Consider the following 27,920-nt stretch of genomic DNA (forward strand, 5'->3'; position numbering starts at 1 on the left):
ACGAGTACAATCGGTCGACAATCAGGTTTGTAGTCATTGTCGACTAGTACAATCGGTCGACAATCAGATTGTAGACATTTTCGACGAGTAAAATCGGCCGGCATTTAGGATTGTAGACATTGTCGACGAGTAAAATCGGTAGACAATCAGGATTGTAGATATCGTCGACGAGTAAAATCGGCCGGCATTTAGGATTCTAGACATTGTCGACGAGTAAAATCGGTCGATTTTTTGGGCGATTTACAAACTCGTCGCGATATCGGGCAAAAATACACCCGCGTGCCCCTAGCTTAATATAAGATTGTGTTTCTGATAAACTAACCAATCGTTCCAAAGCAATAAAAAAACAAATTCATTGAAAAAAACTTTATTTCTGTAAAAACTGTTAGCTTTATATAGATTATATACGATAACAAAAATTCATTTTTTAAGTAAGGTACAGGATAAAACTATGTATAAGGATATCCCAATATAATGATTAAAGCGTATCTAAAACAAAAGTTCAGTCTAAGGGTTATCATGCCCACTTGATGAAATGCTTAAAAATGCTTACGAATTCAATATCCGATGCCTCCCTGGCATTGGATTTAGAAATACCAATAAAGTTTCTCCACTACATTACACCACCCTGCAAACCGATGCAATCAGAAATCATGTCATAAACTACACTTTACATTCGGTTGGGGTCCTAATATATGCAAAGTTACCAACACGAATAGACAATGGTGTATAATTAAAAGCATAACTCCCCTCGGAGAAAAAGAAAAGACTGGATATTCCCAATTGAGATGTGACCTATGACAGCGCTAACAATTATCAAATATCAAGATGTTCAGTTAAAACCTGATGATATTTTGCTAAAAACTTTTTCATTCTTCAAACGTAGACCGATGGATGTAAGATGGCCGTCTGACAGATCAAGCCTGTTTAATATATTGAATACCCCAAAAATAAATATTACATATTCCTAACTGATTTCAATACTTCAGACCCAAGTGACCACAATAGCTGCACGGAGCCAGAATTTTTCATGATTGGGCCAGTTTTTTGGGCCACATATGTATCTAAGATAATCCCCACCACAAATACTTTACAGTTTGAAAGGCTTAAGTAGTCCGTAGACGATTAGTACACACATACATACCAAAGTGCCCTTAAATTGCATGTACACAGCTAGAAACCATACGAAAAGGTGAACCAAGTTTCTTACAACATAAGACCTAAGATTTAACTAGCGCCATGTACCAATTACAACCCTTTTTCAAAGTGGTACACTGTTCATCTGTGCTTCTGATAATTAATCTTTATATGCAGCCTTAAACATCCAAGTGTAGCCCAAAACAGCTTTTGTTTTAAACAATGGATAATGTTACAATCATTCTTGAGAAATTCTAGCTGTAATGAGTGATGGATTACTGAAATATGAAATATCCTGTCAGAATAAATGCAGATTCTGATGTAAACTAGGCGAATAGAAAAAAAGGATACAGACGCTACATTGTACACTTTTAAGAATCTATGTCGTTGCATCAGCAAAAAGAAAGCAAATTTCGGCGTGACCAAATCACCATCAATCAATGAAATTCAATTGAATTTTCCATAATTAGGACTCATTCTACTAATCAATTCAAATCGTAAGGCGGTTAAGCATTGATCAATGGTAGTTTGTGAATTGAAAATATCAAACAATTCAACAATATGACAGGCCAACAAATTAAATGAGAACAGATCAAGACAGTGATATTATTTGCATTCAATTCGTAAATGAATGTCATAGTATTTTTTAAACAACTTACTTCTTGCCTTCCCACAATAGGAAGTGCCCCTCTCTGAGATGGATCTTTCATAATTTTGAAAATTTTACATCAATCTCTCTTGAAAGGGCACTGAATCTTCTAAACAGTCTTTGAAAAGACAGCTTGAGGGAACCGCCCCTGACTAAAGCCTATGAACAAAGTTATGGTTTTAGAGTTCCAAATCCAAAAGGAGAGGCAACCAAACAGCTTAAAGCTATAAGTTTTGGGATCATGCGAGCCTGATTGAAGAGCACTGGGAGGAATATATGTATAAGGTATAAAAAGATTACAAAGGTACATGTGGCACAAGTCCTTGGAGACATTAGAAAATCATAAAAATGAATTGGTCATACAGGAAGCCATTGTAATATAGCATGAAGAATGGGGTACGATGTGGTGTTGAACAGATACAGAGAATATAATAACATGTGGAAAATCATACCAAGTTTCATGAAAATACAATGGAAGACTGAGTGGGAAAATAGCTTGATATTTGACCTACTGCACCCAATATCTAATCGTTCACCCACTAGATCACACCATGTATATAGTTTCACCACGTTATCTGAAACCAGATGAAATCAAAAGTAAGAATATGGCATCCTTTGACCTTAACCTTTGACCTAATCCTGAATCAAATCAGTTACCCACAGTCCTTAGGGAAATCCAACCCTCAAATTCCACTGTTATCTTAAACTATTTGCGAGTTAAAACCAAAAAATGAAAATAATGGCTTCCTATGACTTATACCTTGAACCTAAAGTCAAATCAGTAACTAACCACAGCTGAAACAACCAATGTTGGAGCTAGCATTATTCACGTGTCCAGAGTAAAAAAATACACTGAATCACTGCAAGAGGGCAGTCTTTAGAACGACTGGTAGCTGGTTAGAATGTAGCATCTTTCCAAGAAAACCTTAATTAGGCCATGCATGGAGACACTTTTTTAACATGATGCGCATTAACTACAGTACATGTACAAGCATAATCACTTGCTGGTGACTCATTGTGTATTGTTCAAAAATTTATATGCATAGTAGGATTTCAGGCTTTTCCTGGTATTACACCAAAGTCATTTCAAAATCCAGGATTTTCCTAGCCAGAAATAAAAAAATATTTATTTCAAGCTTCTCTAGGCTATTTTAGATCACTGCTTGATAATCAAGAATTGGAATGGCAATGATATATCAAAATGTCAGAAGGGGTGGGCCCACGTGGCATATTGCTACCGGCATAAATTGGTTCACCACTCTTACATACGTACATTTCAATAGGAAAAACCTGAGTAAATTCCCTGACATTCACTTTAATAGAAAAACACCATTTGATCAGAACAGTATTTCAGCTACAAGTTGGTTTTCTAAACATATGTACATTGTATAGTTGGTCTGTATACTTGCATATTTTTCAAATCTCAATAGCGATAATCGTGACCCCAGCAATATCCAGAGAACCGTCTTGCATTAATATTATTGCTTCTATATTGTGATTGGGCTTCATGATTCAGATAAGCTCTTTGAAAATGGTTCCCTCGAACACAATTCTGATATAAGTCTCTTTCAACAACAGGTCCGTTGTATGGCACATACATATCTCCGTGATATCTATACTTCAAATTGTAGTACTGCGAGTTATATGGATGGTTTGATGTTTTCTTCCTCATTCCGGTACCTACAAAGTTAAAATACCCAGTTTCACAGTTGTAAATAAGATTTCCCTTTAACTCACAATTGGAACAGGATCGAATCCTGGGGCCTTTATACTCAATGATGTAACTATGTCATTCAGAATAAAGGACCCCTGGATTCGTGTTAAATGTACTGTTAGTAATAAAATATGACCATGAGATAGCCGATGTGCATTGAAATACATAGTTTGACAACATTCTAGATACTAAAATTACACCTTGCGACCTAAAATACCACCTCCCCGCAATACACTCTCCCCCCATCATCATTCATATCATATCATATCAGTTTTGTTGCAGGGGGTAAAACGTGACTTTGATACCTTGCCAAGGCAAAAATCATTCCACTGGCTACATATCTGCAATACATAAATAAAAAATATCTTTCCTTGTTCGATAAAGTAATCAGAAATCATATCTTTTTCATGTATTTAGCACCCCTGATGGCCAAGTGAAAAATTAATGCAACCTTGAAAAAAAAACACAGGGGCGTATTATTCCATGCCCTGCATATTTGCAGTTGGATTTTCAAAAAATAATCTCTGAACATTGGTGGAAGTTATCCTCCCGAAAAGTAAGAACAAAAGTAATAACAACTGTTTGTTGAATTTATTTTGTGGGTCAAACAACTAAACATAAATTCATGTTCGATTCTATGTCAAATAATCGCATGTCTACTGTTACCTAATATTTTTCATATCTTTATATCATCTATATTCCACTGTAAAAAGTCAGAGCAATAAAGGTATTTTGAATTCAAATTTGAATAGTCTCAGATCATCCTTCCTTGCCGGGTTTGATTGCCTCCTGCCGGAGCTCACGCCATAACAAAGCCTGGCTGCAGACCCTTCATTAGTCGATTATTACACTTCCAGTTTTTACCGCTCGCCGGCGACCAGTCTACGTATGAAGCCAATCAGATTCGTGGTTTTTCATCGGCACATTCGCTCTATCAATACCAAACATCTGATTGGCAAGATATAGTGGCTACTAATTGACAACCTGTCCACCCTAGAAATCTTAGACCACTGTAATAGACCAATAATGGTTTGCGGTCATAGGGTTTGTGTTGGTGTGAGCTTCGTCAGGAGGCAATTAAACCCCTGCAAGCGAGGATGCTTTAAGTTAGGGTACTCAAGTTAGTGAAAAAATGTAACAGCAAAAGCATATTTTGGCTCTCATATTTGAATCTACATGTATTTTATATGTATATATCATCTTATTTGAGCGAGAATAGAATTCCGCGTGGGACTAGTGTACAAAAGCAGTCAAGGCACTGTTCAAGTTAGGGTTCAAATTCAAATTTATTTTGCGCAAAGCATGACAGGCTATGATTGAGAAAAAAACAGAGAATCAATAGTATTTACAATTTCTAGACAAGCACAATCATAAAAAGAGAGAAAAGTAGCGTTCTGTGTGGGCCAAGCAAAGCCTTTGTTGGGAATCGACAGAATCAAGATGGCATCTATGTGAAATAACCAATCCGAATTAGTTATAGCATTTACTACACAGGGGAGAAGGCCTAGGAGTGACAAGTCAGTCCAACGAGTCAAGAGGGGAACTTCAATTCACATATGATTATAAGGACACCATTCCCACTTGGGAAGTGGTTTCAAATTCTCAACAATCTAACAATCTCAATACTCAATGCCCATATTAAAAAACCAATGACCTCGAAACTCACCAAAATTATAGAACATGTCACCAGCTACAATTTTGCAATTGATTGTGATAACAAAATATGCATAGGTACCTATATAATATGGAAATACTAAGTTATTCTACTATTCAACGCCCCCTGGTGACCATATAGAATAACTAATGACCTTGAAACTCAACATAATCATAGACCATGTCATGAGCTACAACCCTTCAATTGATTGTGGTAACAAAATATAGATTGTCACAAATGATGACTAAGAATGATGACTATAATGAAAATAATCCTAGCAACACCATCAGACGATATCGCAGAAACCATTAGTTACCATTGCCATGTTAGTTTGTAGCTTCCACTAAAAATGAAGAGTCTAGTTGAACATATCTCGTCTTGTGCGACATTCATTGAACTTGAGGACATTTTGGTGCCCAAACCTGGGAATGTCGATAACAGAGAACGATGTTCAGGCTCTGCTGGGTACTTATAGAGGCAAGAAAGGTGCGACAACAAAAGTGTGGATATAAGTCCGAGAAGTGATGGAGATGGCTAAGACAAAAGGTATTGCAAGGCTGAAGAAACTGAGGAGATATTTCGAAAGGATTGAATCCGTGGAAGAAACAGTAAGACAAGTCGAAGCATCCATAGATGTTGATGAGCGGGAAAAACTAGTTATGGATACTGAAGATTATGTTGGTGTGTTAAGGGATTATTTGTACTATTTTGTTGAACTTATTCGAGACATTGAGACTCAAGAAATTCCAAGGTTAGACTATTCTGCGAATCTTTTTGTCCCAGCTCATGTGAGTAGACTAAATTTACCAAAGTTGAATCTGATAAAATTTAATGAGGACATTAAATGGAGATCAATTTGGGACTCATTTCGTTCAGCCATTGACGGAGAGTGTACGTTGTCGGATGTAGAAAAATTCCAATACCCGATGGCGCAAGTTGTGGAGGAAGCAGCTACATGTTTCTCTGGGCTAAGCCGAAAATTAGAAAGTTGCTGTAGATCATTGGTTGGAAAGACAAGGACAACCCCACAAGTTAAAGAATTTCCTAATGAAGGGATTGCTTCAATTACCAATTATCTTACTTTGAATGTGCCCAAGACAAACACTATATTTTTTCTAAATCTGCTGTAAATTGAATATAGGAAACGAGTCGATTACTCCAGTACCTCATAGTAAATTTCTCAGAGTTTTTATCGATCAAAATCTTAAATGGAATCAACATGTTAATTATTTAAATTCTAAACTGAAAAATCTATTCCTTCTTCGTAATGTAAAGAATCTCTTACGACCATGGGCTAAGCGTTCAATTTATAACAGCTACATCCAATCTCATCTAGTTGATGCCTTACATACATGGGGACCGATGTTATCTAAATCTCAAACCAACTCTATTTTCAAACTACAGAAAAAGGCTGTAAGATTTATTGATAATGCAGGTTTCAATGCTCCGACGAATCCAATATTAAAAAAATTCAAAATTCTTAAGTTCAATGACCTAATTCAACTTGAAATAGTTAAATGTGGATATAGTTATATTAACAAAAACCTTACAAAGCCGATTCTAAACTTCTTCAAATCTAATGACCAATACCATTCATATAATACCGGAAGGAAAAACCTACCTCGTGTTTGTGATCACAAGTCCATCCTCTTCCATAAATCTATTTTCGCCCAAGTCCCAATTGTTTGGCAAAACCTTAATGATAACATTCGCAATTCTTCTAGTATTAAATCTATCTCGAACAGATTTCATAAGATTGCATTTAATAGTTATTAACTAAATTTAATTCAGTATGTATGACACATGTATTTATCACTGACTGTTGTCATATTTCATTATATAACATCTTTTTCTGTTCTAGTATTGTTACTTATTGATGGCACTATTTTCTATGAATTGTAATTATTATCATTATCATTATTATATTATCATTAACTGTTTTAGGGCATCAGCCTCTTCTATGAGTTCAGCCACTAGGCTTGTCGATGTCCTCTCTATGCATTGATTGCCATTATTATGTTTAAATTAATTGTATGTAATTTATTATGCTTAGATAAATAAAGATAATTATTAATTGCCAAGGGATGAGGCCAACACAACTAGTTTGAGAAGACTGTGTGATACAATGAAAGAGCCAACAACTTGGAGATTAGAATTTGTGAAGGAACATAAACGATGCTTCAATTGCCTTCAAGAGCATTTTGTATCGCAATGTAAAAGTCCACCTTGTAAAATATGTAAGAGACGTCATCATAGAAGTTTGTACGCTGTTTTCAAGAGAGAAAAAGCTCAGGTTGTGTGCTCAGTTGCCCAGGTGGTGCAGTCGAAAACTGCTGTGTTTCTAATGATGGCACTTATGGTGCAATGAAGTTCAGCCAGATATAAATCTAAGGCGCTCACGGTGAATATATTGTTTGATAGTGCTTCACATAGATGATACTTGAGAACAAATCTAGTAAAAATGTTTGGTATGAATCTTACATGAACAGGGCCAATGGATATCTCAATGTTGGCCAGATCCAACCAATGAAGGAAATCCTACCCCTTGGTGAAATTAACAAATGCTGAGCTGTTAACAAATGGTGGAACTATTAATTTGACAGTACAGTCAAGCCATTCTCAACAGTTCCCGTAGCCAATAGGATTGACAAGGGTGTAGCACAATTACCTCATCTCAGGAATTTGCAATAAGCTTGTCCTGTGTCTGATAATGACATTATGAGTGTTACCCTACTGATTGGGCAGGATCACTACTGGGATGTTGTTGGTATTGAGGGGCGTTGGTCCTACTGTTGTTGAGTCGGAAGTTGGCTATTTGTTCTCTGGACCTAATAAAGAGGAAGCTCTACCGTCTCAGATTGTTCACATGAATTTATGTACTGCAGCTGATCGATCAACCTAGAATGAATTCTGGGTAGCGGACAATATCTCATCAACTCAAAATTTGTGAAGATCGTCGAAAAACAGTTTGAATATCATTGCCAAAACTCGTTGAAATCGGAAAGTGGTCACTACGTTGCAAAATTGCCATGGAAGGAAAATCACCGACTACTCCCCACAAATGAACACATTGCCACGTACTTACAAGAGGACACGTACAAGGACTGTCGCCTGACTTACTGAGAGTCTATGGAAAGCTGATTGATGAACAAAAGCGTTGGAACCTCCTGAGTCAGCAGACCAGCATTTCATCCCTCATTTCCTGGAGAAGAGAGACTCTCAAAGACTGCAGCAATAAGAATTGTGTATGACTGTAGCTGTAAAAGGAGGAAAGGTGAGCCGAGTTTGAATGATTGCTTGTAAGCTGGTCCACCTATGTTAAATGTTTTAGTTGGGATACCGCTAAGGTTGCGCATCCATTAACTAGCCTTTGTGTGTGACATCAAGAAAGCTTGACTGATGGTACATTTACATCCAGATAACCGAAGCAAAACAAGATTTTTCTGGTTGAAGAATCCCAGAGACCCTAACAGTGAATTTGATATCTACCAATTAAGAGTGGTTTGTTAAGAGTGGTTTGTTTGGAGCTGCGTCATCACCATTCATTCTAAATGCTACTGTGAAGTTTCATCTCAAAGAACATGATGAACAAAAAATTATCACTGGAACTGATATGTTGGATAAAGCAGTTGAATACACGATTGCTCAATGAGGGTGGTTTCAACTTGAGGTCATGGACGTCCAACTGTAGTGAAGTTAGACAACTTGCGGAGAAAGAGGGTGTGTTTGACCAGGGAGGTGGGAGTGAATGGAGTATGAACGAGTCAGATATGTTATCAGCTAGTCGGCAATTCTATTCATGATCAAAGAGTTTTCATACCGCCCGCGGCTAACTGGGTCACCGCTGCAGCGAGTGTGTGATGGTAAAATATCCCATCACACAGGTCCGTTTCCTAGACTTTAGGCCTGTGCCGTCAAGTTTGCCAAACTAGCACATGCTGTACTGACAATAGCATCAGCCTTGCGCATGCGCAGTTGAATTCTTCTTGTACGGCGTGTCGCGGTCAACTTTCACGTTTTTCAGAGGAAAAAATCGGATGAAAACTGAATATTTTACGGCAAAATAACCTCAGTTGGTAAGCAAACTTTGACATTAAACATACTTTGAAGAGACAATCGGCCACATATTAATTTAACACCATAAAACACGTTGAAATGCATTGCATTCCTTTGCCTTCATGAATGTAGTGGCCGCTAACCGGAACACTTCTAAATTAACGATTGAAATATGAGAATAATTCATTGACCACTGCGCATATCCGGATATGTGTAGTCATGTTGCTATGATACATATATACAAATACGTGTCAATTGAAGCCTATCTAAGAAAAAAGTATACAATACCATCGTGATATCAAAAAAGGCCTACCCCCTTGGTGACTAAGTCAAGAATCAATGATTTAATGATAATGTCATTGTTTTTAAATTTTTTCAGTAAGATGGCAGATGATGTTTGTCGCTTGTGTGGTTTATCTGCAGCCAATAATGACCGTAATCGATACGACAAAATGAAGTTCAGTTCACACGTTTCATTATTATTTGGCATTGATTTCACTACGGACACCGCCGGTATACACCCAGATTTTATTTGCAATCTTTGCAACGTTGGCGTAAGGCGAAAAATAAATCAAGAAATATTCCAGTCAATATCACTTTAAAAACATGGAACGTCGAAAACCCTCCGCTAGATAACTTTCAGGACATTGCGTCAAAAAATGGTTTTGTGAAAGTGAATGAAAAAACGTATGTTTTCTATTCTGATAACTGCATACGGATGGTAGAATGCAGCGCTGAACACCGATTCTTTATCGATCAACTAGAAGTGACTGATTCTTTGCGCGATAAATTAGAAATCGAGGACAAATTGCTGGAACTTGAGAAACTTAAACTGTGCTGCGGTAACCCTGATTTTGTTGATGTCATCACTGGTCGAGGTCTGAATGAGTTCCGAAATCAGAAGGGTGATGTTATAGCTACCGTTCAGACAACAAATTCAAGTAAAATTATTCGCTATGTATCTTGTAAAATTGTAAATAATATATTTGTCGATCGCTGTGATGCGTGTAAAACATTTCGTGGATGCCTCTTCACAACGCGAAGCCGTTTGACATCCACAACTTCATCGCGAACCTGTGTAAATAGTAATGTACGATACGATTATTTGTCAAATGAACAGCTTAAGATCCGTCTCCGTGAAACACAAGGTCAACGTCAAAATTTGAAGAAAGTTGAAGTACGGCTAAAACAATATAATTTTGAAGCTGCAAATGTCGACGTTACCCCTGAACTTTCAGTATTGTTAACGAAATCGGTTGAGGAAAATATCGAACAATTCAATAATGACTTTCCGAGTGGATCTGTTCAAGAACTTCTTTGGCAACAACAGCGTCTTCAAAATTCGAAATCCGCCAAACAGATGCGATGGCATCCTTTGATAATTAAGTGGTGCATAGCTTTGCGACACAAATCAAAGTCGGTGTACAAGTTCATTCGAGACTCCGGATTTTTACAGCTACCCCACTCTAGTACTTTGGATGGTTATACACGCTTCACAGATCCATGTTCAGGATTCAATAGTGAATTCATTGAACATGCCTTAAATGACATGAATTTTGAAACATTGCCAGATTTTCAAAAAAATGTGTTTGCTATATGATGAAATGAAAATTAAATCGGAACTGATCTATTCCAAAAAAAACTGGCCAGCTGATTGGATTTTGCGAAATGGGAGACATATATAACGTAATTGAGAAATTTAAACGATCGTTGGATGACAATGAGAAAGATCTAGCGACTCATGTATGTGTTTTTATGGCTCGTGGATTGTTTTCGAACATGAAACTTCTGCTTGGATACTTTCCGTGCCAAGGATTCAGCAGCCATAATTTGTATCCGTGTGTTTGGGAAGCTGTCCAGATCCTCGAGGGAATCGGCTTTTTTGTTAGAGCATTCGTAAGTGATGGAGCCACTCCTAACCGGAAGTTTTATCGTATGCACAGACGAGATGAAAAAATTACATACTGGACGATCAACAGATATGACAAGTCTCGGAGAATTTATTTTACATGTGATGTGCCGCACTTGATCAAAACTAGCCGCAACAACCTCGAAAATTCTGGATTCAACAGAAAATCACGTGATTTAATGGTAGGTCTTAATAGACCCAGGGAGGTCCAACCTTCCTGATAGACTTGTGTCTAGTCGATTTATTTAATGTACCTAATGATAAATTTTTGTATATTACAGTTCCGCGGAAAGCCTATTAAATGGACGCAATTGCTTCGACTAGTTGAAGGAGAAGTTGGAATTAATAGGCAGGCTCCTGGACTGAATCGTCTAAGAAAATTACGACATGAACATTTGCATTTGACACCAGCGACACGTATGCGTGTGAATTTAGCTGCCCAAGTATGTTGAGTTCTTGAGTTTTTTTTTTACTGTTAATCCTCCCACCTCCCTCATCTTATGAATCACAAATTAATATTCTTTCTGTTTCAGGTTCTGAGTAATTCTGTGACAGCCGTGCTTGAACTTTATAATGAACCAGAGCTCAGTTCATTGATTCTTTACATACGGATGATAAACAAATTTTTCGATTGCCTGAATGTTTCGACAGCTTATGAGAGCATAAGAAAGAGAAATCCAGATTTAAAGGAGTATCGTAGTGAATCGGACGAACGATTAAAGGTAGATTTATAGTTATTTCATTTGGAATGTATTGTTTCACATATAATTAAATTATAACTGAATATTCTTGTGATTCTAGTGGCTTCTCAAAGAATTCATACCATTCCTGGACGAATGGGAAGGAGAAAAAGACCTGTATGAAGGTTTGACAAAGGCACAAAAAGCAAGAAAATGTTTGAGTTGGGAAACAATTGAAGGCTTCCGGATAACTGGTGTGTTTCTTCTCCTTATATCGATAGAAAACCTTATGTGATCACCATTATTGAACAAGATTTGATTTTATATATTTTCAGTGTTCTCTTTTACTGAGTTGACAGTCGAGTTATTAAATATCAATGGAGTGGAATATTTCCTCAGCGAGAAGCTCAGCCAAGATCCGTTAGAAGAGCACTTCTCGAAACAAAGAAGTTGTGGAGGAAACAGTGACAACCCCACTGCCGCCGCTTTTGGCCACAATGAACTCAACCTTATGATAGCAGGAAATTGTGCGAAGGCATCGTCAAAAGGCAATTTCCATGGTAAATTCAGAAGAGATGACGACATAGACATTGAATCGGTTGTGCCTCTTAAAAGAAAAAAATGTACTTAAAAGTCGAAAAGTGTATTTATTTGTATGTCAGTAGTATTACAAATGAAAAAGTGAATACATGTAGACAGGTACAAAATAGATCAGTTCTTGTTAGCCAATACTTTTCTTAATGATTTTTCACCTTTTTTGGATACATTTTTGATATTATTTTGTTTTCTAATGTACATGAAAGCATCCTTGAATGCAGTGACACGAATGTCGATCCAGTATGTAATTACTCGTCTAAGCAAATTGCGACTCAGATTTTCGTCACTGACAAAACGTGTCGTCAATGTCTTCCAAGAATTTTTAACGGTTACACTCCGTTCGATTTGTTGAAGCAGCTTTTCTTTGATATTTAATCCGTTCAATGTGTGTACATCATTTATTTGGAGATGAGGGCGAACAACATTCTCTAATAGTTTAAAAAAAGTTGTATACACTGTCTTTTACTTGGAAAAGACCGCCACGATCAACAGCCTTGATCCAGAAAGTTGTATAATCGAGGTAACTGTTCTGTTCCAAGTTTTCCTTTGTGTCGCATTCGGCTCTCCAATGTTCTAAGATATTTAGAATTGCTGCAGCAGCAGTGTTGTTTTTTAAGCGCGAATAGTACTTAATCAGTGCATGAGGAATATATCCTGCTGCATACCTCAATGCTTGTTCCTCTTCGTTGGTGAGTGGAGCTAGTTGACTAGAATTTTTAGAGGTCGATTCATATCTTTTGTCAATTAAACCTTTGAATATCTCCTTGAGCAATGACTGAATGAAAAGACTGCCTGCCCGATTGTCGAAATCCGTGCTCTGTGCACATTTAAAAACCAAAGTTTTTACATCATCATCTACTTCTTTACCACTAGAATACGTATGAAAGTTTGCCCACATCTTATCAAAATCGTTGTTTTTCAGAAAAGCTTGGTCTAGCGATGATAGGATATGAGAATACCATGTCTGAACGAATACAGAATCAATCTCATTTAAAACTAACTTTGCGTAAATTTTCGCCAATTTTCCGTGAGTGCTATACGCAAATAGTCGGTTTTCCTCAATGATTTTGAGTGATTTGTGTAATAATGTGCTGAAATTGAAGAAAAACACAGTTTTATTGTTAAATCCTATCATGTACATTACATTTCATTAACTATCGTTTTTGTATTTTGTAAGTAATGTTTGTAAGTAATATTGTACATAATATAAAATGTTACGAACAGCCTGTCAGCTTTATTTCAATACACGGATAATTATCATTTGAACTTACTCATAGTATTTCTTTTCCTTCTGGAAACTTTCATCATTGATTTGTGGCGATTCCAACTCTACATAAATAAAAAATATTTGTTTAAAATAGTGACTTTTATGTTGTTTTTCTGAAAGGATTAAAACAGACTACTTTCATTCAGCCCTCTTCAATAATAGGCTTTTTATGCTCAGTTAGGAAGCATCATAACCTACCTTTATCGTCATTGGCAGAAAATAGGTTGAATTGTTCTTTGTAATAATTTTTTTCTATCATTTGAAGCTCTATGAGGTCTTCCTCATCGAATTCTGTGTCAGAAATTTCTGCATCGCTACAATAGCCTGCCGCCATTTTCTATTATAACCGGTAACTATCAACATACGGAAATTACCGAGTGTTGACGGAGATTACCGAGTGAACATAAACTCGCGCATATCGTATTACGTAATTAGCTCTTCCAAGTACGGCGGCATCGCTGATACGATCAAAGACAGCTGACTCGTTCATACTCCATTCACTCCCACCTCCCTGGTTTGACGAATCAGCCCGGGTTTGTGTTCTTGGTATGAAATGGTCTGTTGATCATGATAAACTAAAATATACTGATTTCCTTAGTCTTAAAAACTGACACAAAGCGAGAAGTACTTCAATATGCTTCCAAGGTGTTTGACCCACTTGGATTCTTGCTCCCTATTACTATAAGAGCTAAGAGGTTGTTTCAAGATCTCTGCAAAGAAGACGGATTGGGATGAAGTCTTATCACCGGATATAACTGTGGATTGGCTACGAATAGCAATGACATTTCTGCAGCCACCAAATTAGAATTTGAAAGACATTATTTCATTGGCAATTTATAGCTGCTTCCGAAGTTGCCTTGAATGTCTTTGTCGATGCTAGCCAGAAATCTTAAGGTGCGGTTGTTTTTGTGTCATGGATATCCAAGTCTACGGTGGTGTTCGCAAGATCGAAGGAAGCCCCGGTAAAAGGAGTGACATTACCACATCTAGAACTGATAGCAGCCCTCCTTGGTGCAGAGATTGGTGATTACGTATTCTCGTCCTTAAGTAAGCAATTAAACATATAATACGTGAATTATTGGAGTGACAGTCAGATTGTGTGACATTAGTTAGCTAGCAATAAAGACCTACATCTTCATAGCCAAAAGAGTAGGGAAGTTCAAAAGTTTAAGTGTTAGTTCAAATTGGCGATATTGTACAACAAACCACAACCCTGCTGATTCACTTGCAAGAGGAAATACTACCAAATCACTTTCATCGTCAAGTTTGTGGTGGATGGGTACAAAGTAGTTATGTGATACATGTAAATGGCAAGCATGGGACCCATCTATAGTTTTGGTTACAAGTTTGAATCGCGAAAGAAATGACAATACTCAGCCTGTGACAAAAGATGGAACCACTGGTATCCACAAATTAGTTGATGTTGAACAATACAGCTGTCTATGGAAATTATTGCGAATTACAGCCTGCATACGTAGATTTGCAAACATCATGAAATATCCGCAAGCACCACCTGATGAAGTATTGAAGAGTACAGAACTACCCAAAGCGGAAATGTTATGGGTGAAGTCATGTCAAATACAATGTTTCGACTGATGTGATTTGTTGTGGTGGGAGGATCCAGAATGCAGAACTTGATGTGATTACAGTATATGTATGTTAAAATTAGAGGATGTGATATCTGTAAGAAGATTGCAGGTGGAGCTTTCAAAACACCATGTTTCGCGCCATCGCCAAAATGCAGAATCACTCAAGCTCAAGCCTTTGAGGTAACTGGTGTAGGTTTCACAGGATCACTATTAGTGAAAGAAAGGGGTGAGACCATTACTGTTGATGTTTGCTTGTTCACATGTGCTGTGACATGAGCAGTATATCTGGAACTGGTCAATGATCTGGGAGTGTACACCTTTATGAGAGCCTTCAGACGATTTGCTAGCTGAAGAACAATGCCAAGGAGAATGATGTCAGACATGCCATGCCGCTGCAGATCAGTTGAAGGCACTCATGGACTCCCTATATGTGAAGAACTATCTTGCAAGAATGGGGTTGAATGGGCATTTATTCCTAAGAGAGCTCCATGGTATGGAAGGTTTTGGGAGCGTCTGATTGGCCTGATGAAGAAAACACTGAAGAAAGTCCTGATAACATTTGATGAGATGACTACTTTACTAATAGAAGTAGAGGCTGTTCGTTAACCAATATGTCAGCTGGAGATAATATTTTATCTATTTCACCTTCACATCTGTTTTCATGACCGTAGGCGTAATAGAAAAACGAATTCACCTTAACCGTGAACCGCGCACCTGCAAGCACCTATTTGTGCACCTGGTGGGCACTTGTTGAGGGCAGGTCGTTTACGTTAGTGTTATCGTTGAATCGTCTTATTTGCAATATACCCGCCTAAGTTGATTTATTTATCTATCAATTAATAAATAAGCCATATATTTTCCATCAAAATGATAAAATAATTTAAAGAAAATATATTTGTAATAGAAAATAAACATGACACTGCGTCGTCAGCCGGTTGCTTGTAGAAAACCATGGCAGTCAGCTGATTAGAACTGTGTGAATTTCTCGAAGTTCTTAGCGCAGTATGAGCTTTAAACCCGGGTTCACCAAGTGATTCACATATATTCTATAAGAGAATATAAATAACTTAAGATGTCAACAACAAAAGGTAAGTTTCAATATTAAGACGTCAAAAAATTAAAATTTCATGTGAAATAGCGATGTGCGTCGAAGGCGTCAATTCAAATCAATCAATTTGACTTCCAATTAAATTATCAATCGATAAAAATCAAGACTGTCAACAACTACATTAGCATCAACGTTACTAGCAAGTGCCATCTAAAATGCTGGGCTGTTGGCCTATCATTGTAAGATTAAGTATTTCTGGTGAATATGATAGGATGGAAATACTTGCCACCTTGACTTATCAAATGCTGATTTGAAATAGAATGATTTGGAGCATAGTGCATCATTTGAATAAAGAAATGAAATTCACGATATATATATATATATATATATATATATATATATATATATGTATATATATATATATAGCTTTATATTCACATTATTGACCGTATTTTCATGCAGTTGATGCGTCCATTCAATTCCATACACTATTCAAGTTTCGGGATCTTATACGGCTACCCGCTGATCAGTAACGACGACTCAATCACTAAATGTTTATAGATAAGCTTACCACATATTTCAAGGTAATTGAAAAAAATATTTCAAAATTGCTATCGAATGTCAACATGTATAGAGTTACAGGTGATATACTCAGATAATTCAAGTAACATCAAAATTATTCGGCAATTTTCTGACACGATTTACATTTCTTTACAGATTTTCCATCGGTTAGACTCTTCTTATAGAAACCACCGTAACTGCATTTATATGGAACAGATGCTGGTTGCTCTAATGTTTTCGTCGCATAAAGGGCCTGGTTTGGGAAAAGAAGTTTGGAGCGAAACTGAACAAAAATGAAAGAATGAGGCAAAAATGTACTTACAGTCTTTGCGTTGCTCCGTTGTTTATGGTAAAATTTTGTAAATTTGTGGGGCAGAATAAATATTATCATATGGTTATTCTGGTTTTGTATTTCCACTCCAGGCTAGTCTGCGGTCCTATTGAATTGGCGAAACAGTAGATCCTGCTTACTGGGGGGTATTTGGCCTATGAAACTGTTCCAGTTTGAATTAAGAAAATCAGGATCGAAAAAAATTCAGTAGCTAACTCGATTTCATGGATCTGGATGCCCACACATTCATTATGCAGTCAAATTTGCTTAAAGCGGATTGTATATCCCATATTACGACTGAACAAGGCTTTCACATATTTTGGCCTTATTCTGGAGTAAACTTATTCGGATTGAGCAAGCTTGTCAAACATAGGCGTCGCCGTGGGGGGGGGGGGGATGTGCAAATGAACCCCCTTTTCGGCTAGGTTAACTCATTTTTTACTACATAGTTTTGTAAACAGTTTAATACTATTTGTAAAGATATACATATTACATAAAACAAACATGCAATTGTTGTAATTTGTTTCTCTTCGCAGTTCTTGTGTTTTTTCCACAGGGTACTCACTCAAGGTGGCGGGAAAATGCTTAAAATCGCTTCTTATTTTCAATATTTTCTTGGGGGAGGGCCCCCAAACCCCACATGGGGACTTCAGACCTTCGGTCCTTGTCAGAGGCAGCTAAGCTGCCTTACTAGAATGGCCAAATTGCCGATATTCGAACCTCCCTAAAAAACCCCTGGCGACGCCTATGAACGATGACGAAAGAAAAACTAGGGGTCCGGGGACACCATGCCCACTTGGAAAGTGGTTTCAAATGCTCAATCTAACAATTTTAATATTCAACGCCCCCTGGTGACCTTATACAAAAACCAATGACCTTGAAATTCACTACAATCATAAAACATGTCAGCAGCTACAATCTAGGAATTGGTTGTGATAACAATATATGCCTTGTACCAAAATAATATGAAAATACTAAGTCATTTTACTATTCAACATCCCCTGGTGACCATATGCAAAACCCAATAACCTTAAGACCACCACAATCATAGAACATGTCATGAACTACAATTTAGCAATTGATTATGGCAACAAAATATACCTACACGTATCGGCCCCACTCCGCGCGGTTGCGCCACCGCACGGGATTTACGCAAAGCAGCAGAACACAAACACGGCCACTCTCTCAATTTTCAATGATAGAAATCGCGTGTGCATTTCAATTATTTTGGCTGTTAGGGTTTTAAGGCACAATATAAGTTGATGATGTGATATGGCGATGTTAATTAATGATAATTCTGAACGGTGCCGATTGAGTGTACAGCTGCCAAAAACTCTGAAATGTGCGTAGTTGCGTAACTATTTGCAGTGAATTCCAGACGAAACATGAAGCCTTAACGGCCGTTTAAAAATAAATTATACCAATCGCAATTGTAAAATAAAAATGAGATAGAACCTAAGTTAAAATTCTGGCCATTTCTAAAATGTTATTAATTATTATTACTAATTTTTAGTCAGTGCGGAACGTTTACTTTTCCAACAATAATGAGGGGTGGTAGGTAGTCATGCAATTCAAGTCATCATTTATTACACGTTACTTCCGTGTTGTTGAAAATCTCGCGAGTCACAAACGCTGGCCACAAATGCACACAGATCACACTACACGACCCATTACACACTCCAGTACCCACTGCTTTCATATATCCATCCAAATATTTAGTGACTTTCTTCTTGGGTACCAATAGATAAAGGAAATACTAAGCTATTCTACTATTCAACGCCCCGTGTTGAAAATATAATATTTCCACCTACGAATGAGTACTGATGACAACAAGATGGCCCCCAATTGCGTGGTAATTGGCTGATCAAAAATAACTGTCTCATGTATTGAAGATCCCTTTCCATATAATAGCCACCACAAATTTCAATGAAAAATGGCAATCCAGTAGGAAGCTACAGGACAGGGAATTCAGGCTAAAATTGACATTTTTAGGCACAAAAAAGGTCACAGGATGACCATCTTGAGTCCGATCAACCCAATTTTTCTTATACTGATGGGCCCTTGGGAAATACAAATACCAAATACGAAAGATCAAGATAATTGATCAAAGTGTCTTCAAAATTTCCTTCGACAGTTTGAAATGTGTAAAAAGTGCTGATTTTGGCGAACAACAATGGCTGCCAGTCGGTCGTCTTGAATCTGACAGGGCCAGTTTTTGGGCTGAAGATGTGTCTAGCAAAGATACACGTGTAACCCAAATATAAAGACATTACATTGAAGCGTCTTCAAAACTTCCCAAAATAAGTGGATTCCATCTGGTGAACGCGATAGCACGCTGGACTTGAGTCCCAATGGGCTAAAAAAATAAGGAAAAGAATGCAGACGAGTTTCAATTTAAATGATTATACTCCTCTTTATTCTTAAAGTATTTCTCTATTGTTTTCGATATTTACAATAAAAGATGAAACAATAGTTTATCATATGGAGCGAAAACCATTTCACTCTTCAACAAAGTGTCTGCAATTACATGACATGAGATGAAATTTGGTCCTTGACTTATTGCTGTAGGCTGAATGGTTGTAATTGAAGGTTCGGGCTGGTAAGGTCATGTAACCGCAGGCCTATTCTGTGAATTAACAATAGTAATCATGCATTTTATGGGCCCAAAGTTGTAATTCGTGCTGTCTGAATAGGGCCTCACCGCCTGTTACTCACTCATGCTCTATTGGCAAATTCTTTCTTTTTCCTCCCTTGGCTGAAGTGGTAACTGCTTTTACGTTTTGTCTTTGGTTCTTCCATCTAAAAATCAAAGAAAACCTTTTGAATTTCAGCCTTTTCTTTCACAAAGAGGCAATAAAATTGATTCAACTTGATATTTTTTAAATTTACCTTCATCTCGATCAAAATCGATGGGCATTGTCCACAGTTCAATTTCAATCATAGAATCATCAGCTGAAGAAGTTGTTTTCGTTGTTCGAACAACCTTTTTTTGTCCAAATGAAAGGTTTTTCGTTTGGACAATATTGTTTGATCAGACAGAAACGTTCCCATTTAGACAAAATTTTCTCGTCAGAACATTAAGTTTTTCGTTCAAAGAATTACATTGTAAATAGTTTTTCGTCCGAACACAAAGTATGAAGTATATTGTAAAATTGAACACAATTGTTTTCATTCAGACATTCATTTGAACGAAATTGTTTTTCCTCAACATTTTTTTGTCGCGACAAAAAGTTTTCATTTCAACAATAACATAACTTTTTATTCAAACAAATTTTTTCGTTCAGAACGAAGAAAAGTTATTCGAACAAAAAGCGTATTGTTCGATCGAACAGAATTGTTTTTATTCGAACAAGATTCTCTTTGGAACACGTTTTTTGTTTGAACAGATATATTGATTGTTTGAACAGATATATTGTTTGAAGCGTTTTTCGTTCAAAAGAGAAAAATTTGGTGGAACTAGATAGTCTTCGTTATAATAAGTAATCTTAATTCGAACAAAATAATCTTCTCATTCGAACACAAAGGTATAATCTGAACCAGGGTTTTCTTCGTATCCAATATCCATATCATGCCTTTCAGGTAGAAGCCCAACTTTCTGACCATGAATAGAACACTGCTTAGATCGGTTTGGAAATATACTCTGTCCAGTACATTCTTGATTACTCCGTATATCATCTATCAGGGAAGTGAAGAGAAGACGACTTAGGATACTACCTTGTGTGACCCCACTAGTTAGACCGATTTATTCCAAGATGAGTTCCTTTGATTTCGGCCACCTGTTTTAGTTCAGAGAAATCTGCTGAGCCATTTAAACGATTGATTCATTGATACCGTTTCCGAATAGCTTGTTTAGTAATCGCTGATGTTATGACTTACCAAGTGCTTTTTCGAAATCCATAAATACTAATAGACCTTACAGTCAATTTTCCAGAGTCAAAGAACTATCTGGTCCAGTCATCCATAGTTTCAAAATAGGCCTAATTGACTGTTTGTCGACGGTCCTTTTATAAAACTGTGTTGACGGTTGAACAGGATTCTAAATTCCATTCATTTTCATGGCATGGTTTGGCTGCAATCGCGTACACGCGATCGTGGTCGACACATTATCCAGACAAGATCAAGAATATGAACAAGGATATGCAGATAACCCGTTATTGCTGCTTCTAATTATTTAAATGATTATTCCAATTTATTCTACAACCTATTGTTGCACAATAAACAGCAAAATTTAATTGATTCTGCCAATATTTCACATTAGATTTTAATAACCATTGTTTTTCATCTTTCAATTTTTCAAAATTTATCAAATATACATGAAATATATTTCCCATTTTAACATTAAAATTATTAGTTTCAGTAACATAAATATCTAAATTGATTAATGAATTTAAAACATCATTTCTATATGTAATATCTTTATTAAAATCTATTGCTGGAATATTATATTCGGTTGATTTATCATATTGAAAAGCTTTTGGAAAATTATCTACCATTCATATAATAAGAAAATTAACAATTGATCTATTCTTTTAATAATTTATCCTGTTCCTCAATTGTAATATTTACATTCAAACTAATTATATAATCTTATTTACGGCTTGCCTAAAAATGTATTTTTTCAAATTATAAATTGAAACGCATAGGCCTACCTATCTTCGGCATGACGTTTTTGGCAGAATTTCAGAGAATCCGTGCTCCAAGTAATAAAAAAGTCTATGAATGTCCCCATTGATTGAATCCAGAAGTTTTCATGAAAATCTGTCTATTTGACACGATCTCCATCACACACAACTGCACGACGATTCATCATGAATATACACGGTAGCGGTTTTTCCCCACTGACTCAGACTTATGGTGTGACGATCTCTATACACTGTGTACGAAGTTTGAAAGACAATATATCTTCGTAAATTGAACAATTTCCACGTTCCAACTTTATTGCCCTTCTATAAAATTCACTGCTTTTCATGGCCAGCCGCAACGAACACTGGCAGTTGAATCATTTGCAGTTTCCAGGAAAACTTTAACTAGGACACGCGCAAGGCGCGCTCAACATCATATACATGCATAGATCAATACATCACATAGCAGCGAGTCTATAACGAGCATGTGTGTGAAGCATGAATATACGTAAAAGGGCATGTGTACTTCCGAAATGACATGTAGTTCCAACAACAAATAAATAAGGATTGAGTAAATTGATAAATAAGCAACAGCTTAAGCGAAAGTCCATAATAAAATCTTCATCTAATTCATAAAATCTTAAAGAATTTCTAATCAAATCAGTAATTTTTTTCTACATTATAAGTATCTTTATTTATAGTTGTTTCATAATCAAATTTTGTTTCATTAACGATTGTGGTATGTTTAACATGAGTTATTACATCATTCATATCAAATTTCTTTCTCACGGTTAAAATCAAATCCAAAACACATACTCGGTCCAACAGTCATATTCATATTTATATTACAAAACAATTACTCTTTACATCTTATAACTATTTCATAAATTACAGGAAAATTATTTAAATCAATCAAATATCCATAATGATTTCTAATTTCTAATTTTAAATCATTAAATTGTGGAATACAAGGTTTAAAATCACATTCAGATAAATTGTAATTTATTTGTGTTCCAAATTGTTTATAATTTCTTTGTGTTCCAAATTGTTTAACATTTTTTAATGGTTAAATATCTTATATACTAGAATAACAAATTGTACTTTTATTTGCTTCCAATGCTTTTGTAAGTTCTATTAAATCACAATAAATATAACAAGAGGCCCATGGGCCTTGAAGCATTGGTAGATTATACTGTGGTATTAAGTGGTTATAATGTTTTACATCTGCTAGCAAATCTTCTATGACGATGTTGATTGGGAGGACCACAGACTTAAAGGTCTATTTGTCTAGTACGATTTTATTCCTGAAAATGAATTTATTTCCTGCCGAACGATTTAGCCTAGGCTATTTGTACTGTTAAACCTCATTAATGCGATTCTGTTAAAAAGACGTAACTAGTTTATTCTGATGTTTTCCATCATGTCCCAGCCAAGATATTTATATCAATCAAGATTTGGATACAAAAACCCATTTTTACGCATGAACTGTTAGGCCCCACTGAATAATGAAAACAAAAACAGAACGATTTTTCTGAATGCAATTGCAAGACCCTCTGATCTTAGAGCTCCAAGCTCTGATGCATGTACTCATGCAAAACGTCGCAGAGAGCGATGCCGGCGTTGGTGTCACTGAGGCCGGCTGATGATTGTTTGTTTGTCTTTTTGTTTGTTTGGCTATACGTATGTCGTTTGGATCTTGGTTTCCCAAGACTATACCTATTGGATTGTTCATTTAACCTCACGACGGTACGGCCTTTGAAGCGTTGCCCGCACAATGTTCGCAGCCAGCAGGACTGGAACCCACTTGTCACTCAGCATTGATAGTAGATTCAACAGCATCACGCCTTATCTCACCAAGCTACCGAGGCCGCTCGATTCAATTCCAAACTAGGGGTCCAGGGACACCATGCCCACTTGGAAAGTGGTTCCAAATGCAGGGATGAGAACGGCGACTTTTTTTTAGAAATTTAAACGACCGAAAATTTTAGAAATTAAATGCGTTTTCCGAGCACTTAGAGTGATCTTGAACCCATGAACGACTATTATATTTTGGAAGGTAATGGCTAGTTCCAATGTGGTACATCCTCATTCGATGACATTCAGCATCTCATGCATTACGGGTCGAGCCCTGAATTATTGCAGCAAAAATGCGCCGATGAATGCTCACTAAAAATCATCACCCAGTAGTGTATAATATCCGAAGACGTTCACCACACACGCACAGTAAGTAGGCCTATATACATTACTACTGTTGCCGCACGCGCCTGTCGGCAACCGATCGATAAAATACATACACACTCATCGTGGTACAAATGTAGATACAAAATCACTGTGTTGCAATGAATATGCATTGATATGCGATACTTTTACGCGACGATAAGTAAAACAGGCACTGAACGCTTTTCCGGTTCACTTGATTACCGATCGTGCTGGACCAATTGAGTGAGATCATCACCCCCCCCCCGCCCCCATAATTTTACATCATTTTTGGACTATTTGGAAAATTGATATTTTCCAATACCGAAATCCGCGGTAAACCACGGGGAATTCTCATCCCTGCAAATGATCAACAATCTAACAATTTCAATATTCAATGCCCCCTGGTGACCATATACAAAAACCAATGACCTTGAAACTCAACACAATCATAGAACATGTCAGCAGCTACAACTTTGCAATTGATCATGGTAACAAAATATGCCTAGGTACCAATATAATAAGGAAATACTAAGTTATTCTACTATTCAACGCCCCCTGGTGACCATATAGAATAACTAATGTCCTTAAAACTTGCAACAATCATAGATGATGTCATGAGCTACAACTTTCCAATTGATTGTGGTTACAAAATATGCATAGGTACGAATATAATAAAGAAATGCTAAGATATTGTATTATTCAAAGCCCTCTGGTGGCCATATACAAAATTCAATGACCTTGAAAGTCACCACAATCGTAGAACACGTTATGAGCTACAACTTTCTAATTGATTGTGGTACCAAAATACGCTTAGGTAACAATATAATGTGGAAAAACTTTTCCCCACTTACAAATGAATACTGATGACACCAAGATGGCCGCCAATCGCGTCATAATTGGCTGATGAAAAATACCTGTCTCAGGTATAAAACATCCCTTTCCAAAGAATACCCATCACAAATTGCAATGAGAAATGGCAAACCAGTAGGAAGCTACTGGACTCAGAATTCGGGCCAAAATTAACATTTTTGGGCACTAAAAAGGTCATAGGACGGCCATCTTGAGTCCGATCGACCCAATTTTTGTTATGCTTATGGGCCCTTGGGGGATTCACATATATCCGAAAGATCAAGGTAATTGATCAAAGCGTCTTCAAAATTTCCCTCAAAAAGTTCAAAAATGTGTAAAAAGTGCTGATTTTGGCGAACAACAATGGCTGCCAGTCGGTCATCTTGATTTTGACAGGGCCAGTTTTTGGGCTCAACATGTGTCTAGGGTAGATACATGTGTAACCAAAATATCAAGACATTACCTTGAAGCATCTTCAAAACTTCCCAAAATAACTGGATTCCGTCTACGGACGGACGACAGACGAAAAGTGAGCCCAAAATAGCCCGCTGGGACTAAAGTCCCAAGTGGGCTAAAAACTACAGCAGCGGCAAATAACCATCGCAATTTTGCAATTTACGACAAACAACGCGTAGATTCAATCACTGTTGTTTAACGCATGGAAAAGATAATAAAAGGTATTTTTTCCTGGCGCGCATTACAAAGCGAATTTCTGCCGAGTGCGTAAGAGGGTGCTACCGCCTTATGAGTGCGCAGCAGGCGGGTAGGGCGTCCTAAAGTGAAAACTTATATTAGAATATAGCCGAATCGAATTTTATAATGTCAGTCAACTGATTGATGATACAACATGGTTGTTCTAGGCGTACTTAACAATGATATTTTCCTCCAATAAACAACTCTGGTAAAATTGAATAAAATGATCTATCATTATTGGTGATATCGTATCATGGTGGTAGCCTACCGTTTACCGTTTGATGATTCGTGTCATCATGAAATGGTTTTAACTTTAGTAAAGGCGTTCCTGCACGATCACATACGGGTTTCAGTCACGAGTAGGCTGCCGTTCCACTGCTCTAGAAATATGTATTCTGACGCTGAGAATTAATCCCAAATAATCCCAAGGATACTGATAGTTGGAATAACAGTGATATCCAAACACTGTGATATTTATAAACCGGAGGTACATAATTTTATGTTTTTCTATTCAGAAGAGGCTGTTCCCCATTCTTTACTGCCAATGTCAATGCGGACATATCGCTACGCGATTGTTTAACCCGCTCTCATCTACCAGATAATGAACGAGAAAAATGCAATCGAATCAGAAATCTGGCGACGTGAATGGAGTGACAATTTGAAGTTACTATGAAAATGAGTCGGCGCTATTTTTTCGTACTACTATTTTTGACGTCAACCAATGTGAAAAATACAAAATAAATTCGAGCCGGCAAGAATTCATTTTCTATTTTTGAGCTCGACCTTTCGACCTTTGATCTTAAGAAACATAATTATACACTTACTTACAACCAACAAAACAGTGCAGTCTAAATAAAACATTGTTTTTTTAATCCATTTTACAATGCAGCATCGATTGAATTAATCAAAGGCTCATTGGTGGTACCATATGCAGAACCCGTAGATGCAGCTTACTCGACACACATCCTTGGGTACAGGCCCTATACACAAGTCACCGTTGGGTCAGCAGTCAATGTTGATTCTCCATTTTCTCGATGGGAAGTATTGTTAATTTGTTGAGTGATGATAGTAATGAATAGACCTACCAGGTACCGGTAATGAAAACATGCGGCCGGTGCCTTGTCCAACAAGGGTTATTCTGAGGGAAAACCTAGTTACTATTTGTGTAGTGAAAATGACGCAATTCTGTGTTTATGGTAAATTGCACTAAATGACACAACGACTTCCGTGCACTATTTGTTGACAGTAACCTTTAATAAACTTCCTACGGATACAATTCATATAATTCCACCCTATTTACACTAAACAACGAGCGCTGATTAAACATGGCGCCGTCATTCAATACACTATTCATAATGTATCTCTACATACTTTATCAAAATCACACTTGAATTACACAAGTGTTGACTTGTGAGACATGATCGAAATCTAGCAATTTGATTAGGGAAATATCAGCACCATATACAGTTCATAAAAGTTTATAAACCACATCCAACTGTCAAATCATTTAAGTGCTTTGCCCTCAAATTCACGTTGACACGACAAAAATGAAGACATCCACTCACTACCATCTCATATCTTTCATTTTCATGAGTACGTCATGAAGGTAAAGAACTGTCTTTATACTCCCACATCAAGTTTCATGGACATCCATATCAGATGTTGCAGGCTGTATCGTCCTAACAAGAAATTCAGGATCGCCACCCTGGTGGCCATATTTGATGGCTCATGATTTCCATTTTCAATAGGGGCCAACAGCTTTCCAGCTCCAATTCTCACACCATGTTTGATGATACCTTGTTTCCCATTTCCGACCGGAAAATTTAAGGCTTAGAGACCCGTCAAAGTAAAAAACGGTCGACTGGGTGGCTGAAAATTAGTTTTTGGATTACAAGAAATGAAATAAAGCTGGGGCGGATGTCAGAATGCCTTCTTGTCATTCTTTGTTTTCACTTTATTGGGGATCAAACTTACCAGGGTCACAAGTTTGGTAAGTAAGTTGAAATGTTATTTCGAGGGTTATCTCAAGGTCTATCACTCACTTTTAAAACATGTACATAGAAATTTTGACAAATAACATAAGCTTCAAAATACAGTTTTGCTTACCTGGTCTCCATGAATTTTGTTGAAATCTTCGTTCTACATTACATCGTTTGAAAGAAGTACTCGCATTTAAGTTTCTACATCTGCCAGCAACTAAGGGTTTTGTTGACATCTTCAATGGTTTATCTTTATGTTGCGCTACTTCATTATTAGATTTATAAGAGTTACTCGAACTTGAATTCAATAGCGGAACTGACAAGTAAGGTACTTCAGTTGAAATCCTACTAGACATATTAGACATTCCACTACCTAGAATCATATT

The 27,920-nt window shown here is 36.9% G+C and overlaps 1 protein-coding gene across 1 annotated transcript; it reads right to left on the reverse strand.

Moving 5' to 3' along the window:
* Nucleotides 1-413: 413 nt before the first annotated feature.
* LOC141901896 (uncharacterized) lies at nt 414-27,891 on the reverse strand. The gene is made up of 2 exons (XM_074789463.1): nt 27,662-27,891; nt 414-3,466 (listed from the first exon to the last, which is right to left on the reverse strand). Exons 1-2 carry the CDS (start codon nt 27,888-27,890, stop codon nt 3,210-3,212), a joined length of 486 nt encoding a protein of 161 aa, XP_074645564.1. The 5' UTR covers nt 27,891; the 3' UTR covers nt 414-3,209.
* Between the last annotated feature and the right edge of the window lie 29 nt (nt 27,892-27,920).

The sequence above is a fragment of the Tubulanus polymorphus genome, chromosome 1 (genome assembly GCF_964204645.1).
Source record: "Tubulanus polymorphus chromosome 1, tnTubPoly1.2, whole genome shotgun sequence".
NCBI classification, from domain to species: Eukaryota; Metazoa; Nemertea; class Palaeonemertea; order Tubulaniformes; family Tubulanidae; genus Tubulanus; species Tubulanus polymorphus.